General features: G+C 40.7%; 6 protein-coding genes across 6 annotated transcripts; all 6 read left to right on the forward strand.

The window, feature by feature from the left end:
- Nucleotides 1-1039: 1039 nt before the first annotated feature.
- Nucleotides 1040-2071, forward strand: TM35_000201810 (lysine decarboxylase-like protein; the record flags this gene model as incomplete). Its single annotated transcript, XM_029026866.1, has 1 exon — nt 1040-2071. The coding sequence occupies one exon, from the start codon at nt 1040-1042 to the stop codon at nt 2069-2071; it is 1032 nt and encodes a 343-aa protein (XP_028881838.1).
- A 362-nt stretch (nt 2072-2433) lies between these two features.
- Nucleotides 2434-3909, forward strand: TM35_000201820 (putative guanosine monophosphate reductase; the record flags this gene model as incomplete). The annotated part of the gene is made up of 1 exon (XM_029026867.1): nt 2434-3909. The coding sequence occupies one exon, from the start codon at nt 2434-2436 to the stop codon at nt 3907-3909; it is 1476 nt and encodes a 491-aa protein (XP_028881839.1).
- Nucleotides 3910-4818: 909 nt separating this feature from the next.
- TM35_000201830 (uncharacterized protein) lies at nt 4819-6759 on the forward strand (the record flags this gene model as incomplete). Its single annotated transcript, XM_029026868.1, has 1 exon — nt 4819-6759. The coding sequence occupies one exon, from the start codon at nt 4819-4821 to the stop codon at nt 6757-6759; it is 1941 nt and encodes a 646-aa protein (XP_028881840.1).
- Nucleotides 6760-7416: 657 nt separating this feature from the next.
- TM35_000201840 (putative cell division control protein) lies at nt 7417-9738 on the forward strand (the record flags this gene model as incomplete). Its single annotated transcript, XM_029026869.1, has 1 exon — nt 7417-9738. One exon carries the CDS (start codon nt 7417-7419, stop codon nt 9736-9738), a length of 2322 nt encoding a protein of 773 aa, XP_028881841.1.
- Nucleotides 9739-9970: 232 nt separating this feature from the next.
- Nucleotides 9971-11101, forward strand: TM35_000201850 (uncharacterized protein; the record flags this gene model as incomplete). The annotated part of the gene is made up of 1 exon (XM_029026870.1): nt 9971-11101. The coding sequence occupies one exon, from the start codon at nt 9971-9973 to the stop codon at nt 11099-11101; it is 1131 nt and encodes a 376-aa protein (XP_028881842.1).
- A 550-nt stretch (nt 11102-11651) lies between these two features.
- Nucleotides 11652-13007, forward strand: TM35_000201860 (uncharacterized protein; the record flags this gene model as incomplete). The annotated part of the gene is made up of 1 exon (XM_029026871.1): nt 11652-13007. The coding sequence occupies one exon, from the start codon at nt 11652-11654 to the stop codon at nt 13005-13007; it is 1356 nt and encodes a 451-aa protein (XP_028881843.1).
- Between the last annotated feature and the right edge of the window lie 477 nt (nt 13008-13484).

Genomic DNA, 13484 nt, shown 5'->3' on the forward strand with positions numbered 1-13484 from the left:
TTTTTTTTTTTTTTGGTTTTTCTGCTTTGTGTTGTATGCACTTCGCCGCTTTTTTTCCCCTCTCTATCCATATCTGTTTTTTTTTTTTTTTTTTAACTCTATCTTTCTTTCTCTCTTTGTTATTACGTTCTTTTGTTTTGTTTTTGTTGTTGTGATGAGAGTTATGTGAATCTTATTTTCGTTTCTTTGACGTCTTCTCTGTGCCGTATGCACCAATTTTCTTTTATGTGTTTATAAGCCCCAGCCTCCCCCGTGTTGTTTGTGTGGATAGTGGGATAAAAGGTGACGGGGATTATGTGTAGAAGAATGAAATGTGATTCTGCTGGTGTGTGAGTGTGGTTCTTTTTGTTTCTATTTACTTTTTGTATTCCGTGGAGAGAAATAACTCGGACGGCAGGAGTGGCAGAGAGTACAACGAAAGAGAAGTAAAAAAAAAAAAAGGAAAAAAAAAACAGAACTTGTAACTCATTTCCCCTTCAATGCGCCCCGGGAAGTATCTCATACCTTTATAATATATATATATATATATATTAGATGGGTATGTATACATGTGTAGTTGTTTCTTTCTTTATTTTGGTACAGACTTCCGCATTGATATTTCCTCTTTTTTTTCTTGAGTTTCTGGGTAATAACTGTGTATTCATGTACGTATGTATGTTAGTCTTCTTTTTTTTTTCTTTTCTGTGTGGGATATTGCCCGTGACTGTTACAGCTTTAGGCGTGCTCTTCCTCTTTCATTTAGCGCATATAAGCACAGAGGCATGATCTTGTAGTCCCTTTGAATATGTTCTTGTAGATGTGTAGATTGATTATTGAACTCTTTGTTTTCCCATTGCTTCTATATCACTATTTTACTATATGGTTCAAACAGTCTATTATTCTCTCTATCTATCTCTGTTTTTTTGTTCTTTTTTTTTTTGATTTTGTTCCACTTGATTAATTTATTTATTTATTTATTTTTCTGCTTTTATTTGTTAACATTTGTTATTATTATTTTCTCTCTCTCTCTCTCTCTATTTATTTATCTATCTATCTATCTATGAGTAAAGAACCTGAGATGGTGTATTGTATCGTCATCACTCTGACCTTGAAGAGTGCGGTTGAGGAGCCTCTGTTACTGCATACATTCAACGCCCTGCAGCAGCAATGCCAACAATACGAACCCGGCACCATCACACATGAACTTCTGCGTGATGACGAAAACCCTCTGCGCTTCTCTGTAGTTGGACGATATGCCTCACGTGAGTCTATGGAGGAAATATATGAGAAGAATCCACTACTGCATGTTTTCCTGCAAACCACGACGTCCATCGCAAGTGATAGATCCTACACAAAGATGTCCAGTGTTTCGGTAAACGAAGACCTCAAGTCACTTCAGCCTGGTTCAATCTCTATGGAGTTTGTGGAATCTGTAAGGGAGGCTGTCTCTGCAGCAGCTACAGCAGGAAATCAAGAAATAAAAGAACCCCACTCATTACGTCAACAGAAAGGTGTACTTGTTTTCTGTGGTTCCCGTAATGGATCTCGTAGTAGTTATGTGAAGGAGGCGGAGTTGCTTGGTGAATATCTCGCCCTTACACTCCGTCGGCCGTTGGTGTATGGCGGTGGAACTGTTGGTATAATGGGAACAGTGGCGTTATCTACACAACAACACGGTGGGCGAGTGATTGCTGTTCTCCCACACTCACTGGCCCCACGAGAAGTGTCAGGAGCGAAGATTGGAGATATTTTGTACATGACAGAGACCATGAGTGAACGGAAGAGTATTATGTTTGCACATGCCGATACGGTAGTGGCCCTTCCAGGTGGGGCGGGTACCTTTGATGAGTTATTGGAAGTATTAACACTACTTCAATTGAATGCCTATCGACCAAAGGTGGGACTTGTGAATGTGGATGGTTTCTTTGATCCTTTCATTGCATTGATGAAGCATATGGTAACGGAAGGGTTTATGGAGGAACTCGTCTTGCAGGCATTTGTGGTGCGGCCCACTGCCGTTGAACTCATGCAGGCACTCGAGTCCTTTACACCACCAACTATCACGACATTGAAGTGGAATGCACGACCGTGAGTAAGCGAGTAAAGAGAGAGAGAGAGAGAGAGAGAGAGAGAGAAAAGAGGTACGGGGAAAGGAGGGGAAAATGTGAAAGGAAACTTGCTCATTCCAGTTGATGGAGTGAATAAGATATGATAAGGATATAAAAAAAGAAAGGGAGTATATATATATATATATATATAAGTTTTATCGTACCATCCGGAATTTCTGAATGAAATAAAAGATAAAACGTGTCAAAGAAGAAAAAGGAATGGAAAGAGTGTCTTTTTTTTTTTTTTTGTTACATTATTAATACTGATTATTATTATTATTTATTTATTTACTTTTGTTTCTTTCTTTCTTTTTCTTTCTTTTGGTGAAGCTTATATTAAACTCAAATGCCTTCCACTGCTATGTCGTCCATCCCAGTTGCACTCACTTATGATGACGTCTTGCTCGTTCCCCAGAAAAGTGACGTGCGTTCACGCAAAGACGTGAGTACCGCCACACGTCTCTCACGCAATATTAAACTTCAAATCCCTATTGTTGCCAGTAATATGGATACCGTATGTGAACATCAAACAGCCGTTGCAATGGCTCGTGAAGGTGGTATTGGCATCCTGCATCGTTTCTGCAGTATTCAAGAACAGTGTGATATGGTTCGTAAGGTGAAACGTGCACAGTCATTTCTGATTGAAAACCCTATCATGATTACACCGAGTGGAACAAAGGAAAATGCTCTTGAAGGATTAAATTGGGGTGGTAGAAAGGGAGGTGTTGGATGTCTTATGGTAGTGGAGAATTTCCAAAACCGAAAACTGCTTGGTATCGTAACCCGGCATGATCTCGTCTTGGCAGACCCAAGGGATCCGGTATCCGCCTTCATGACCCCAGTTAAGGATATGGTACTCTCTACGAATACAAGGATTACTCTTGAAGAGGCCCGTGAAAAGATGCGTAAGCACCGTACATCCAATATCCCAATTGTGGGAAACAATGGTGAACTAATTTATCTTGTGACACTCTCTGATATTGTAAAGCTTACAGAAAATAAGACGGCTTCTCTCGATTCTCGTGGTCGTCTTTTGGTTGGTGCGGCCATAGGTGTAAAGAGTGATGATATTAATCGTGCAGCCATGCTTGTGGAGGCTGGTGCAGATGTGCTTGTGGTGGATATCGCCCATGGTCACAGTGCTCTCTGTATAGATATGATTAAACGACTGAAAGCAGATCCACGTACACAAAAAGTGGATATCATTGCAGGCAACATCGCCACAGCGGCAGCAGCAGAAGATCTCATTCATGCTGGTGCGGATGGTCTTAAGATTGGAGTGGGACCGGGCAGTATTTGTATTACACGTCTTGTGGCTGGTGCCGGTGTGCCCCAACTAACGGCTGTGATGGAGTGTACACGTGTGGCCCAGAAGTATAATATTCCATGCATTGCCGATGGTGGTGTGAAGACTTCCGGTGATATTTGCAAAGCCATTGCAGCTGGTGCCGATACTGTGATGTTGGGAAATATGCTGGCGGGTACAGATGAGGCCCCAGGTCGTGTATTAGTAAAGGATGGAAAAAAAGTAAAAATTATCCGTGGTATGGCTGGATTTGGTGCCAATCTAAGTAAGGCTGAACGTGAACGTACATTAAATGAAGATGTCTTTGCAGAGATGGTCCCAGAAGGTGTGGAGGGAAGTGTACCTTGCAAAGGACCCATTGGCCCTATATTAAGACAACTGGTGGGTGGACTGCGGTCTGGAATGTCTTATTGCGGTGGATGTACGATTAAGGAAATGCAGAAAAAGGCGAAGTTTGTTCGCATGACAGGTGCTGGACTCCGTGAGAGCGGTAGTCATGATATATCTAAGTTGTGATCATACATTCTCTCCCCCTCTCTCTCTCTCTCTCTCTCTCTCTGTCTCTCTCTCTTTCTAGTAAAGAGTGGGGCGAAAAAGGAAGAAATAAATAAATAAAAGAATAAAACCAAAAAAAAAAGGATGGTTTTGGATAATGAGAGAGAAGAAGAAGGGGAAAAACAAATATATATGTATATATGTATATATATACAAAAAGGAAAATATTGGTGATACAAGGTAGAAGAAAAAAAAAATTGGGGTATTGTTTTTCATACCCTTAACTCACATAAGTTGATATCTCCCTCCCTCTCCGTCTTGTTTAGTGGAAAAAAAAACAAGGACAAAAAAAAAGAATAAAAAGCAAAGATATGAAGAAGGAGTTAAATTTTCTTTCTATATAATATGGTGATTTTCTTTTTTTTTTTTTTTAGTTTTTTCTACTGTTGTTTTCTTTTTTTTCTTGTTGTTGATTTGTTTGTTTTTTGTTAATCTGTTTTTTTTTGTTTGTTTGTTTTTTTACTGAGGTGTAAATACATGTATGTAGCACTGATGATAAATAAACGGCTCCTAGTGGACTATATGATGCAGAATGGGAAAACGCAATTAAAAACGTTTCTGTAAAGGACGTGGGAAAACTGCATCCCGAATCCTAATCATTATACGAAACCAAAAAAAAAAAAGAGGTTTAGAAACAAAATGGATATTTACATAAAGAATGATTTTCTCCTGACATTATCGCTACTTGATGGTGCATCTCATACTGAATTTATATTTTTTTCTTTTTTTCTTCTTTTTTTTCTTTGAAAGTGGAGGAAAAGGTAGGGGGCATCAAGCGAGAAAAAAATAAAAAATAAAAAAAGGATAGATCTTCATATATTTTATTATTATTATTTCTATTATTAAAGAAAAGGTGGGAAGGTGTGTATAATGAGATCTGCATTTGAAATCGCCAGAAGCCATATCGCCCATCCCGTTTCAAAGGACCCTAATGCTCTCATGAAAGTCCTTCGAGATTGGCTGCACTACACAGAGCAGGTGGAATTGCAGGCAAAACCCACACACCCCGCCGCATTATGTGTGAAGGTCTATCCACGTAAACCAACATCTGCTTTTAAACTCTCATCACGTAATTTTTCTTTTTATCGTCCACATCATTCTTCAGTGGAGGAGAGGGATGTATACACAAAGTATATTCCTCTTCAGTTATGGACCGCTCTTCTTCCATGGGAAGTGCAGCGTGGGCTTTCCATGAGTGAATTGCGACTACCTGAAATGGAAACGGGAATCCCCTGTGAAGAGATGAGGAAAGAAAAGATGAAGACCACAGAAGAAAATAATAATAATAATAATAATAATAATAATAATAATAATAAGGAAGAGGAAGAAGAGGATGATCCTTTTGGAGTAGTAACTCCACAACCAAGTAGTAAACACAGTGTAACACATTTCCCTCACAAAACTGTAAGAGCTTCTGGAGATCCGGCTCCAGGGATGTTGTTCGTCATGGATGCTTCTTCTGCTGATCAAGGTATTAGTTTCTGGAGTGGGGCTATTTTACAGTCCATTGACGTTGCCTTTATTTCTCCTGTAGAACCAGTAGCCACAAACACTCAATCATTTCAAGAACTTCGGAAACGTCAAATGGGGGCATCTGAAGGTGTAGCGGGTGGAAAAAACGGATATGATATCACACGTTTTTTTCAAGATGGTGAATTAGATTCCCCAACGGTTACATTTGCAGTACAGTCGTACTCGCACTTGGATCCTTTTCCACATGTAGACAAAAACAATAATAATGATTGTGATTGTGGAAAGCGAAAACACGTAGCTCAACCAGAGGAAGAAGGAAAAGGAGAAAAAAATGAAAAATGGGGAATTGGTTCTGGCGCAAGTGTACGTTATGTGCTAGAGACTACACGACATTTACTTCGAGATAGTACGATGACGGCTCTGCGTGAATACCACCAACTTCGACGAGGTACAAATGTAGTATCAATGGAAGAGGGAATAGAAAATGTGGAACTTAGTATTTCTTTACTACTTTCAGATGAATTAAAGGAGGAGTTACGAGAAAAGGCACGTTTGTGTACGAACTATGTAGTACCTCTTGAGGAAAACCTTAGTGAACACATCCGACGTCAAAACAAAAGCACTATAATGAATTCATCCACCAATGAAGCTGTAAAATCAGATGAGTATGATGATGATGATAATAATAAAATGGAAGATTCTCCTCTCTTGTATAATTCCTCTGTTGCTCTTTCTTCATCTTTGTCGTCATTGTCTACCGGTAATTTTGATTCTGATGCGGCTGCTACAATTCGTCCTTCACAGCCAAATGGAACTCGTGCTGATCGACGCTTATCTCTTCGATCTCCAATGTTGGCAGATGAAGATGAAGAAAATCCCACCTACTTAGCTCCATCTGTAATGGGTAAGCATGAAGCCCCAGTACTTCAGCAGGCAGAGGAACAGCAGCAGCAGCTTGTGAGTGCCAAAGCCCTCGCTCGTTACCCCAAAACTTCCCCTCGCATGCCGACTGAACCTCCTATTGATTATGAATTGTTTGATCTCTCTTTACGTTTGGGATTATGTCAACAAGATGCTATTTATTACTTTTATGGACGTATCATGCGAGAATGGCAAAAAGAACTGCAGCGCCTGAGAGGTAAAGCTGCTTCTCTTGGTGGTGATAATAACAATAACAATAACAATAGTAGTATCAGTAGCGGTAGTAAGAGCAATGAACTCTCTGCGACTGATGTACGCCGTATGCTTCGCCTTGTCAGAGATCCTTCGCTTCAAGTTCCAGGAGAACTCTCCTCGTGTGTAGAGGCTGTTGCCCAGCGCAGAGGTATTACAATCTAAGGATGTGGAATGAAAAAAGGAAAGAGAAGAAGGAAGAGGAGGAGGACCTTTTTTGAAGGATGTGACTATCAACTATGACACAGGTTTCACAGAAACAATAATGGCAACATCAATAATAAGAAGAAAATATACATATATTAAATACTTCTATTATTGTTGCTGTTGTTGTAAAAAGAAAAAAAAACGTTTTACCGATTTTTTTTATTTATGCTTATCTCTCTCGAGACCGTTTAAGATCGTTTTTTTTTTTTTTTTATGCGATTCTGGTTGCAGTGTCTTTTGGCCGATTCCTACAATAAATCATTGGATAGGGGCCTGTTATTCTGTGTATTTATTTTTATTTTTCCATTTTATCTTCCCTTTCCACGCTGTTTTTTTTTTTTTTTTGTTGTTGTTGTTCTTGTTCTTGTTCTTCTTCTTTAACATTATGTGTAGAAAAAAAACACGGTATATATATACTGTGAGGGAAAGCAAAAGAAAGGTTACATAGGTGAAGGCGATAGCGGTATCCCCCTCACTGCGTCACCTCAAAGGGAACCTCCCACTATAATCATCATTATTCCACCCCCTCTACACACACACACACAGATAAACAGAGAAAGAGAGAGAGAGGCATATATTAACTACGTCTTCCCCCATTAATTCAACAACTTTAAAATGTCTCGAATGCGATTTAAGGGTGGTGCATGGACCAATAGCGAGGATGAGGTGCTCCGCGCTTCACTCTCCGTGTATGGTCTGCACAACTGGGAGCGGGTGGCATCCATGCTTGTACGCAAGACCGCCGCGCAGTGCCGCGAACGGTGGGAAAGTCATCTTGATCCTCGACTGAATCTGCAGGAGGCGTGGACCGCCAGTGAAGAGGCGGCGCTGGTGGAACTCCACGCACTCTTCCCACAGCAGTGGGGTCTCATTGCGCAGGAACTGCGACATCGCACTGGAATGAACCGGCCGCCGTGGCTCTGTGAGGAACACTACCACAGTTTACTTGACGCCCTTGAGTATGAACGGCGTCAGCGGCGGAAAACAGAAGGTGATGTCAGTACTAGCGGCGGTAATAATGAGAATAACAAGAATAACAACAGGAAAGACTCCTTGACATTAGAAGAGTTTCTGGAGGAACGCCGTCGGCAGCGTAGTGTTCACCAGGGTTACGAAACCCGAGCAGCAAGACCAGATGCTGTCAATTCAGATGTGTTTGAAAAAGAGATGGTAGAGTTTGCCGTTAGTCGTCTGGCAAATCAAGATGGTAAAAAGGGACTGCGTAAAGAGCGTAAGAAGCAGCTTGAACACACCAGTTTTCTTGCTAAATTGGAAAGCAATCGTGAGTCTATTGAATCTGGTACACTTTCTGCTAAAGCAAAGAAACGTATGGATCGGGCCATGTTGGAAGATCTTGCAGGACCAAGTGGTACACGACTGCAGGACAACATCGTTGAAGATGGCGCAGATGATGATGATGATAATGAAGAAGAAGAAGAGGGGAATGAGGAGGAGGATCAACAGCAGCAACTAAAAAAGCGAAAACAAGAGGCCTTTCAACCCATAGATTTGGGTGCAGATAAACAGGCTGCTGGAATTCAAGCTAAACAGCGTGTTCTTGTAAAAAATCTTTCAGCTAGTTCAACTCAACACTCTCAAGATGATGCGGTAAAAGAAGGTGTTAATATGGAATTGCTGCGCCTAGCGAGCGGTATGCCCACCACTGGAGGGAATAAGCGGCTGGAAAATAAGAAGAGTGTCTCCTTTTTGACTGGCATTAAAATGGAAACTGGAACTGGTTTAGCTAATCAAAATGATAGTGCTAGCAATACAGTAACAAACAGTGAGAAAAATGTCCCAGATCTCGATGATCTCTTCGCAACTCTGCCTGATGTTATGACAAGCACGCAAAAGAAAGAAACACATGTAGATGTTCTTTCAGATGACCTTTTCGCTACATTACCAGCTCCCAAACCCACCAGTAGTAGTGATAGTAGTAACAATAGTGTGAATGAAGAACTTGTTACTGATACTGTTCCTCTTCCTCTTGAGAGAGAACTCATGACAGTGGAAACAGAAGAAGAAAAAGAAAAAGAAGAAACTCTTGACTTCACTACACCTTCAGGACGTCTTTGGCTTACCGAGGCTAAACGACGCGTGGCACTAGAGAATGAACGTACATTTTTAAAGTGTAAACGTGTTCGACGGAATAGTCTAGATAGGAGCATTTCATTGCACCATCAGCAACAAGATGATAAGAAGAAAGAAGAGGAAGAAGAAGAAGATGTTGATGATGTTGAAGATGATAACACGCAGCGTGTTGTGCGTGCCCTCGTGTTAAATCAAATGTCTGCCACAGCGCGGCAACTTCTCAATGGAAAGGTGATTCGAGATGAGCCTGCGAAGAAGAAGAGGAAACATAGTAGCAACAACGACAACAAGGGTGAAGAACAGGAGGCAGTAGAAAGAGAAACGAAAGAAGAAGAAGAAGAAGAAGAATTAAGTGCTAAACTTGCAGACCGTGTTGCTGCTGTACGAGAAGAAGAATGTGGAGATTTTTGGAAAAGTGTGGGTGCCACAGAAGCGACTGTACAATTGGAAGAACTTGTGAGTCACCAACGCGAGCATGTCGCTTCAGTCACTGAAAGTGCCATTGAAGCAGAAAAGAAGGCGGAGCGCATCGTGCGTGTTTGTTTCGCTCCTTTTGGTGATCCCCAGATGCGTTACGATGATGTTGTTAATAACAACAATAACAACAAGAATCTTGAGAGTCGTCGTGGTAGTGATGGTGATGTGGTTCGCCGTGCCTGTGTATATTGGGGTGGGAAACTTGTGGATGCGCAGAGGGAACTTGCGTTCTATACTGCCATGCGTGGGGATGAACAGCAAGAGATTCAACGACGTGTGGATGCAGCCACACACACATTAGAAGAAATTGAAGAGAAGGAACGAGTTCTTCAGGAACTGTACCGTTCGATGCGTCTTGAACATGCTTGAAAAATGGTTAAAAGGTTGGTTTCGTTGAGAATTGGTAAGGTTTCTAATGAAACCTGTTATAATGTGTAATATATATATATATATATATATATTTTTTCTCATCCTTTTATCCTATGTTTCTTTTTTTCTTTTTTTATGTTTCTTTACTAAGTATAATTTGTAATGTATATATTTATGTATATTTTTCTTTGTTTTTGTTTTTTTGCTTTATCCTTCCTTTATTTGTAGCCATATGCTCCGCTGGATTGTGAAGGAAGTGGAGAGCCCGTATGGCTCTGTTGCCACCATGCACTGGGCGGTAGATGACAGTAGTGATGATGATAATAATAATAATAATCACAGAAGTGATGACATCTCAACAAGCAAGTCCAATGATGATACAGATGAAGTTCAACTTCAGGTGCAACTAGAAACTGCTGAAGATCAGCTTGGTGCGGTATTGTGGAATAGTAACACAGTGGCATTACGTTATTTACAACAACATGTCCTTTGCGAAAGGACAGACACTTGTTGTATTGTGGAACTTGGCGCTGGTGTTGGATGTCTTGGAATTGCGCTGGCAATGGCAGGTGCACGTGTTGCCATTACAGACATAAAGGAACTCGTGCCACTAATGCAAAAGAATATTGAGTTAAACGCCGCGAGAATTCATTCAAAGAGTAATGGAAAAGGCTCTTGTACAGCAATTGCATGGCGTTGGGGTCCAGCCCAGATGCCAAAGAAGAAAAAGAATCAGAAACAAAAGCAGAAATGCAAGGAACAACAACAGGAAGAAATTAAAAAAGGAAAAGAAGCCAATGTTAGTGGTAGTGAAGGAATGAGCACAACGCCGTTTGGCTCACCCTCACCATCATTTCTGGCACTGCAGGAAGTGATGGACCACGTTGATTATGTTATTCTCTGCGATGCCCTCTACGGTAATCCGAAAGACTGGCCATTTCTGTTATTCACATTGACAGAGATCCTTGTCGCAAATCCGTCTTGTGAAGTAATTAATTTTTGTGAACAGCGTGTGAATGATGTGGAAGGAGATTTTCTGCGACTCTTGGAACAGGAAAACGCCAAGAGAGCTCCATTTACTGATGTGGGAAATAATAATGATAATGATAATGATGGTGAAAGTATGGAGATGGCGCTAACGCGAATGCGTGGACGATATGTGTGGGATACAACAACAGAAGTTGTGAATGAAGGAGCAAGTGATTTGGATATGACGGTGCGGGCCACACGTATTCGATGGGTTCCAAGGCAAAAGAAGCGTCCAGCTTCCTCTTTATCGTCCTCATCTTCTGATGTTGCTCATGATGATGATGATAATAATAATAATAATAATAATAATAATAATAATAATAATAATAAATGATGATGATAAGGATAATAATAGCGAGGGAAAGTCGCAACATAAACGTTGAAGTGTCTTGTGAGAGTATTTTTCTGGAAAAGACGGAGAGGAGAGGGGTGTGTGTTATTATGGAACACTGCTTTTCCCTTTTGCTAACTTATTGAAATAAAACCAAGTTACATCACTGGCAGTGTAAAAAAAAAAGTATAAGACCCCAAGGTATCAGCTTCTTGCTTTCTTTCTTTTTTTTTGTTTCGTTGTTGTTGTTGTTGCTGTTATTCTTTTTAGAATTAACCGATCTGTTTTTTTTTTTTTTCTCTACTCTTCTACCCCCTTTGGACACAGAAGAAAAAAAAAAGAATAGACAATACTCCATAGACCACATCAAAGGCTCTAGCTGAGGTAAAAAGGGGAAGAAAAAAAAAAAAAAAAAACATTAAAAAAAAAAAATCAACAAAATAGAGGCTTAAAGAAGCAGAAAGAAAAAAGAACAAGGATAAGTAAAAACTCTATCCAAGTACAGTGCTTTGGGTATATATTTTATATATTCTTCTTTTCTTTTTCTTCTGTGATGACGGCGGTGCAGTACTCCGCATGCCCGATCTTCCCTGGTGAGGTGGAAGACTACTACTGCACGGACTGCCACACCCCATGCAGTGGACTCGCCCTGCTGGTGGGCCCTCACACCGGCCACAGTCGTCTCCCGCTGCTGCACGCCGCGGAGTACATGCCGGCCACACTCCGTCGCCAGGCACACACATTACAACAACAAATACGCGAGGAGTATACACTTCCAAAGGAGGCACACTGTAGTTCTCTTCATTCCACACTGCAACACCTGCAGGAGGAGAGAGAACAGAAGAAATTACAGCTAGAGCGACTTCAGCAAGAGTTGTGTGAGTTGGATGTAAAGATAGATACGGCCGCTCAAGCCTGTGCAACGGCATTGTGTCATTGGTCTCAACGACGTAGTGGTTTCGTTCGCAAGGCTCAGTTATTATTACATGGCGCAGATGCACTCGCCAAAACAGTTGGATTATGTGAGAGAAACTCACATTCCCGTAGGCGTAGTGGTTTGCATACTGTCGTCTCTCCTCCCATTACTACTTCTGATATGGATTCTGCTCCTGCCGCTTCTCCCGATGCCACTCCAACTGATGCTGCTGCACTTTCACCGCAGACAATTCGAACAATTGCTAAGGAGTTAAGTGAGGTGCAACAACTGTTGATGCATCCACTACACTTTCTGGAAAAGGAAACAGAAGAAGAGCAGAATCCACAGTGGATCTCTCGTTTCTTGGGAGACGAAGGCCTTCTTCTTTCTGAGAAGGATATAGAGAAGAAACAAGGGTTGAGTCGACAGAGTAAGAACACCAGCTCCAGTACATCAATTCCATCGGATTCAAGGATTGTCCTTGAGCGAATGATCACTACACAAAAAGAACCGAAGAAACAAACTCTGTCCTCTGCTGAGAACTATCCTATAGATGGTAATAATAATAATAATAATAATAATAATAATAATAATAATAATAATAACTTTGATGATAATGATGATAGTGATGACGATAGTGACGATGATCATGATGACAAGGATGCAAGGTCCGCTGCACACCGGCAGCGTTGGCGGCATGATATCAAGCGGCGAGAACGAATTCTTCGTGAAGGACTCAATCGATGTTTGTTGAGTGAGACTCTTCAGAAACGCAGAACAACCACATCATCATTATCAGTAGGAATGGGAGTAGCAGGTGATGAGACGGATGTGAATGATATCAGCAGCAGTAGTAACAACAGTGGTGGGAGTGTTCATGAGGTGGTATCACAACTACTACGCCGTCATACTGCGAAAAACACAATAAATCCCCAACCATCCAATCATCAACGGTATCTCTTTTATTCACCCGATTGGGAAGAAGATCAATAAAAGTTGATTTGGAAATGGCAAGGATACCGGTCAAAAAAAAAAACCCAAAACAAATTTCCATAGAAGTGAAAGAAAAAAAAAAAGTGAGTGAGTGAGTGAATAAGTGTAAAAGACACAAAGGGAGAAAAACTAGTGAGAATGTGCTCCTTTTTGATATTTTTTTCTGTTTGTCATGCTCTCTATTATCCTCTTATCATTTGTTCCTTTTTCCAATTTTCTTCTACCCTTTTTTCTATTTACCATCTTCCTATGATGTAAGCCTTTACACTAAAAGCACAAGAACACTAACAAAAAAAAAAATTGGCCAAATAAATAAAAACAGAAAATACACTTTATCTTCATAGCAGAAAGATAACAAGATGTGCAATAGCAATCTATTGACACTTTTCAGTTGTTCCAACTGCTGTTGCTGTTTGTATTGCTGCTTTTTGTGATGAGACACAAGCTTAGGACACCTTTGGATGCGAGGGTGAGAAA

The sequence above is a fragment of the Trypanosoma theileri genome (assembly GCF_002087225.1).
Source record: "Trypanosoma theileri isolate Edinburgh chromosome Unknown TM35_Tth_20_V1, whole genome shotgun sequence".
In the NCBI taxonomy this organism is placed as follows: domain Eukaryota; phylum Euglenozoa; class Kinetoplastea; order Trypanosomatida; family Trypanosomatidae; genus Trypanosoma; species Trypanosoma theileri.